The sequence below is a fragment of the Colius striatus genome, chromosome 18, assembly GCF_028858725.1.
Source record: "Colius striatus isolate bColStr4 chromosome 18, bColStr4.1.hap1, whole genome shotgun sequence".
NCBI lineage: Eukaryota > Metazoa > Chordata > Aves > Coliiformes > Coliidae > Colius > Colius striatus.
Genome location: NC_084776.1, coordinates 7,295,535 through 7,301,237, shown reverse-complemented (window position 1 = coordinate 7,301,237; position 5,703 = coordinate 7,295,535). Strand labels below are relative to the sequence as shown.

Genomic DNA, 5,703 nt, shown 5'->3' with positions numbered 1-5,703 from the left:
GGCGCGGGGAGATGACGTTACGGCGAGGGCGCCACAGCAACGGCACCGTGCTCCTGCCTCCTTAAATGGGCCCAACGGTAAAGCGTGCGAGGAGAGCACAGGGAACCGAGCCAAAGCGCCTCGGCGGGGCAGAGAACGGCGTCTGTGAAGGACGGAGCGGAGGGATAAAGGTGCGCGGCCTGTTCGTGCAGGGTTGGCCCTTTAAGAGCTGCCTCTGACATCATCACTGGGCGCCGAGACAGCGCTCGCCGGGTCCTGGTGGCGCCGGGGCCGCGGTGAGGAGGGGCCCGGCCGGGGCGGGGGGCACAGGCCGCCTGGGGACATGCTCCAGCCCCCAGCTGCGCCCCACGCGGAGGCCTCGGCGGGGTCTGCCCGGAATAAAGCGTATGGGGGACCCTGTGGGGGAGCGGGCCTGGGCAGGGAGGTGTAAATCAAGGGGGTCCTGGCACGGCAGCGCGGGAGGGTCGCAGCGGCGGCTCCGGGGCGAGGCCTCGACCAGCCCTCGGGTTCAGTGTCGGTTTCTGTCACCGTTCGCAGCTTCTGTAAGATGAGCGGCGAAGCTCCCCCGGGGCTGGAGGGCAGAGTTCGGAAAGCACTGCGAAAAGTCTTCGGGTTTGAGTCCTTCAAGACTTCCCTGCAGGAAAGCGCGACCGTGACTGTGGCGAGAGGTGAGGCTCGGCGTCGGGGAGGTGCGGAGGACGTCTGGGCTCCTGTCGAGCTGTGGGGGTGATAACTGCAGGAGTTGGTGTCATCCCTGTTTCGAGGCGACGTGTCACCCACTCTCCAAGCTCATTGGAAGTCATTGCGGTGCTGTAGGAGCAGGACACGTGCTGCACACAAGCTGCCTGAGCAGCATCCTGCCTCCTCCTCTCTGCATGTGTGTTGTAACACCACTATTGCATCGACCAAGAAATAGGAAATGTTCAAGTGCAGTGTTGTTGGTGTCTCCTCTGGAGGCATCTGCCAGCACCTTTGTGGCACATGAGGTAAAAACTATTTACAGTTAATGTTTGCAGAGTAAACCTCTCCTTGAGTTAGCAGTGAAACCAGTAGAAAATGTGATTTCCTGGCATCATTTACTCTCTGAATCACGTAGCTGTTATCAGAAACATGACTTTGCTGTTGGTTGGACAGGCAGCTCACACACAGAAGTTGCCAAGCATCAGCTCCCCTGGCAGGTCTCACAGTGTGAATCAAAACTGTGTCAAACTCAGCACTCAGGGTAGAGTTACATTTTTGTCTTAAGGCAGCAGCTCTGCACATGTGCTGTTGACAACAGCCCAGCCCAAAGGGGTGTTCTGTCAGCAGGGTATCTGCCTAGTAACATTGCACAGACTCCCTGGCTTGAAGTGGGTGCTGTTTAATGCAGTGACAGTTACTGACTGCTTGATATTATCTACATGGTTGAGGTTTCCAACCCTTATTTCCTAGGAAGTGCCATTCTGGGAAAAGCTTTACTAGGATGTGGGAAAGATCTGTCATGGGGCTGGTAATTTGGTAGCTGGAGGTCTGTAAAATGGGTGAAAGCAGCTGGAAGAGAATTAGCGTGAATAACTTGTTTAACTTCTCTTTATCTTGGTTTCTGTGTATCCTCTGGTGCTTTTGTAAGGGTTTTTGTAAATGTTTACAAAGCAATCAGAGATTCTTTGAAGGAAACCATTGCAGGCATGCAAAATATTGCAGTGCTTTTGGAACCTGAAATGAAGTATCTGTTGCTGGTGTGCCACACAGTACAGGCACACAGATGCTGTTCCTCACAGATTACAAGCCCACCCCTCCAGCCAGAGCTCTGGCAACTCACCACCACTCAGTAGCCTTGAGCTGTCTTCTGTTGTCTTTGCAGGTGAGAAGGATGTCTTTGTATGCATGCCCACAGGGGCAGGGAAATCCTTGTGCTACCAGCTTCCTGCAGTTCTGGCAGTGGGCATCACCATTGTCATTTCACCTCTGATTGCACTGATTCAGGTAACTGTCTCCTGTTAGCTGTGGCAAAGCTGTCAGTGAAGGGGGTTGGGAGATGCTGGGGGCACAGCTGCCTCTTGTCTGTCTGTCCACGAGTCTCTGCTCTTGGCCTGCCTCTGGATTCTCTTGATGTCTCGGTGTGTTTTCCCTACCCTGGTGATAGGTGGAGAGACTGCAGCTTAGCTGCAGAGCAAAGTCACTCTGGTATGATACTACACAGTTGTCTAAAAGGAGGTTTTCCCCCTTTAACAGTAACCTGGTGGTTTTTACAACTGAGTCTTTCTCCATTTTCTCCACTTGTCCTTTCCCTCCTGTGCTATACAGAAGCAGCAAGGAGAATACCTCAAATGGACCAAACTGGAGCTCCCCCCAAGAAAATTGCCATTTTACCCATAAAGTAATTACTCCAGGAATTCTGAAGTTGCCTTTGAAGGTGTAATTTGTTCTGCATCAGAAGGTCTTTCTGTTGTGGTCAGTCTTTCTGTCATGTCTGCTGGCTTAGCAGAGCTGCTCCTTGAGCACCTTCAGCACAGTGAAACCTTTCTTTCTGGATTTTGCCTGTTTCATCACTTGTTGGGAGAAACACTTCCCTGTAAGAGCTGCTGCAACATTAGCTTGGTCTCTGTGAGACATCTGACCAGCATTGCATGCTGTCTGGTGTTACAGGCTGCTGCTTTGGGTTTTGTGGTGAGTCTTTCAACTGCTTTGCAATCTTAATGTCATAGACCTTAGGAATTAAGAGGAGGCTTGGTGAGCATCTCAGAAGGGTGTTATAAATAGTGTATTTGTTCCAAGTGAGAGGATTTCTAATCAAGCTGCAGCATGGATGATACTTTACCTGTGACATGGATGTTAAAAAAGGTACCACTTGTAAGATTTGCAGGTGAAGCAGAATGTGGCAGAGGGACAAACAGGCTGAGATGAGCTCGGTGAGTCTTAGGGAACAGAGTGGGTGGAATAATGAGATCCATTTTTCAGGCCTTTTCATATCCTCTAAGGTGTTATGTGCCAGTCAAGTTGCAAGTTAAGAGTTCAGTGTAGGCACAAGGAGGGGAATTTGTACACCTAGTGTTCATCTGTGTGCGATGCCAGGTTTTCTTCTTGGTGTTCATGGCATGACTCTCATCCAGACTCAGTTCTGTTGCAGTGGTGGTTTGCATGATCCTTGTATTTTGTCCTGTCTCAGATGTGTTTGTAACATTCTTTAACTACTTTGGAATGAAACATACTGTTACTGTAGGGTGGTGGTGTTCATTTTCCATCTGTGACACGTTAATAATGTAACTCCTGAGACGTGTTGGCTTCTTTCAGCTCACTGTGGCTACCATCAGGTGTTTTTCTCAGATCAATGAGTGTTCTGTTCTCTAGCAGTGAAAAAGCTGTGAAACAGATGCACAGCAATGCAGTTGGACACAGCTGCAGATAAAGGCATCCAGAACTGAAGTTCTAAATGCTCAGACTGTAGGTAAATGTTGTCCCGAGGCTTGACCCTGGAGGGCAGAAGTTGGGGTCTCACTTGGATCTCTCTGTCAGTCTTTCTTGGTGATGGTGACTTTATTGCCATTTGCTTTCTATTTCATTTTAATCTTGCATTTACTCCAGGATCAAGTGGATCACCTGCTGGCTCTGAAGATCAAAGCTTGCTCTCTGAACTCCAAGCTTTCTGCCCAGGAAAAGAAGACCATCCTGGCTGACTTAGCAAGTGAGAAGCCCCAAGTAAAGCTCCTGTACATCACTCCAGAGATGGCAGCTGCCTCTTCCTTCCAACCTACACTGAACTCTCTGGTGTCCCGAAACCTCTTGTCCTACCTGATCATTGATGAGGCTCATTGTGTCTCCCAGTGGGGACACGATTTCCGCCCCGACTACCTGCGGCTGGGCACCCTGCGCGCCCGCATACCCCGCACCCCCTGCGTGGCCTTGACTGCCACTGCCACCAGGCAGGTCCAGGAGGACATTGTGGCAGCACTCAAGCTGAAGCAGCCACTTTCCACCTTTAAGACTCCTTGCTTCAGGTCAAACTTGTTCTATGATGTGCAGTTCAAAGAGCTCTTGACTGATCCATACACCAACCTGAAGGATTTCTGTCTGAAGGCACTTGAAGTGAAGAACACCACTGGGGTAGGTTTTACCTTTGGGGAAGAAGGATAAACTGCATAAAATCTGTCTTAATCTGTCTTTGGAGTCTCCTTCTCTGGAGGTTTCCAAACCTGCCTGGATGCATTCCTGATCTAGGTGGTCCTGCTTTAGCAGGGGAGTTGGACTAGATCTCTAGAGATCCCTTCCAACCCCCACCAGTCTATGGTTAATGGTCACTGGCCTTCCAGTGGTTGGTATGGCCCTGACAGGTGTGTGGCAGGGAAGGAGGAAATCCCTGGAAGGAAAGTACTTATGTATGGGTTTTGGTTCATCTCAAAGTGCTCACGTGTGGTTCCTCTAAAATACGCAGAATGTGAAGGCTGCATTCCTTTTGGAGTTGCCCTCAGAAGCCAGTGTTGGACCTTGTAGGACTTGTAAGGAAACTATATGTCTGATTTCATTTTGAGCTGCAACAGTGTCTTTCAGTTGTCAGGGAACTGGCTTGTAAAACAGATGAACTTCAGGCATCCCTCCTGTGTCTGCTGTTTTAGTGATGACAGCTTTGCTGGTTGGCTCCAGACAGTGTCCTGGACTTTCTCTCCTGTCTGCCCAGGTGTACTCTGGCTGTGGCATCGTGTACTGCAGGATGAGGGATGTGTGTGACCAGCTGGCTATCGAACTGAGCTACCGAGGGGTGAAAGCCAAGGCTTATCACGCAGGTACAGGAAGCTGCATCTGCATCTCTCAGTAGCTGGTAGAACTGAACTGTACCACTTTTAAGGCTTGGGTTGGGGCTACCTAGAAAACATCTTTCTGGGCATGGTCTGCAACGTGACTGATGCTCATGCATCAGGTTTGTGTGGTAAGTGCAGGGCCTTCAGCTGAATGGCATTGCCTTCACTCTAGAATTGCTGGTTTTGTTGGATCTCACGTGGCCTAAATAGAACAACTGCTTTTATCCCAGGAGAAGGAATCTGAATTTTTCTCTTTGGAATAGAAAAAGCTGCTGCTGACTTCTGCTTGATCACAGGCCAATTTAAACATGGGCAAAGAGGAATCTCCCCATCAGTCAGCTTTAGTGAAGGCTTGGCTCACAGTGGAGAATGGAAGAAAATCCTTGTTTTTCTTGTATTTTTTCTTCTTTTTTGTTGTAATTTCCTTCCTTCTTTTCTTTTTTCCTCCCCAGGACTCAAAGCAGCTGATAGGACTTCAATCCAGAATGAATGGATGGAGGAGAAGATCCCTGTTATTGTTGCAACCATCAGTTTTGGGATGGGAGTAGACAAAGCCAATGTCAGGTGCGTGAGGCTGAGTGTTGTGCACCACCACAGCCTGAAACCTGAGCAGTGGGAAGGGAAAGCCTCAGTCTCTCTGTTACCTGATACATCTCACTTAAATGCCTGATAAGCACTTGCTAAACCTCAAAAATGCAGAGCTTTTTTATGGAGGTTTTTAATCTTAGAAACAGCAAAAACAAACCTGAGAGGGTTTTGTAAAGAATTTATAACCATGGCACCCTGCAGTCACAGCTGTCCCCTTCATTTCTCTTAGTGCAATAGTTGCTGTTAAAAAGCAGTGGGAAGAAAATCTGCACTTAAATAATTCATACACCCTCTGCAAAAATAGAGCCAGCTGTTTTGAGGAATCTCCTTTTGCAATGCA

General features: G+C 49.2%; 1 protein-coding gene across 9 annotated transcripts in view; it reads left to right on the top strand.

Moving 5' to 3' along the window:
- Window positions 1-24: 24 nt before the first annotated feature.
- RECQL5 (RecQ like helicase 5) overlaps window positions 25-5,703 on the top strand; it is a 36,770-nt gene continuing 31,091 nt past the window's right edge. For 6 of the 9 annotated variants that reach the window (XM_062011204.1, XM_062011207.1, XM_062011210.1 and 3 more), the window contains exons 1-6: window positions 287-384; window positions 538-668; window positions 1,844-1,965; window positions 3,565-4,083; window positions 4,655-4,760; window positions 5,228-5,339. In XM_062011204.1, coding sequence (XP_061867188.1) covers window positions 323-384; window positions 538-668; window positions 1,844-1,965; window positions 3,565-4,083; window positions 4,655-4,760; window positions 5,228-5,339 — 1,052 coding nt within the window. In that variant the 5' untranslated portion in view covers window positions 287-322. The other 3 variants (XM_062011205.1, XM_062011206.1, XM_062011209.1) reach the window with 3 other exon arrangements.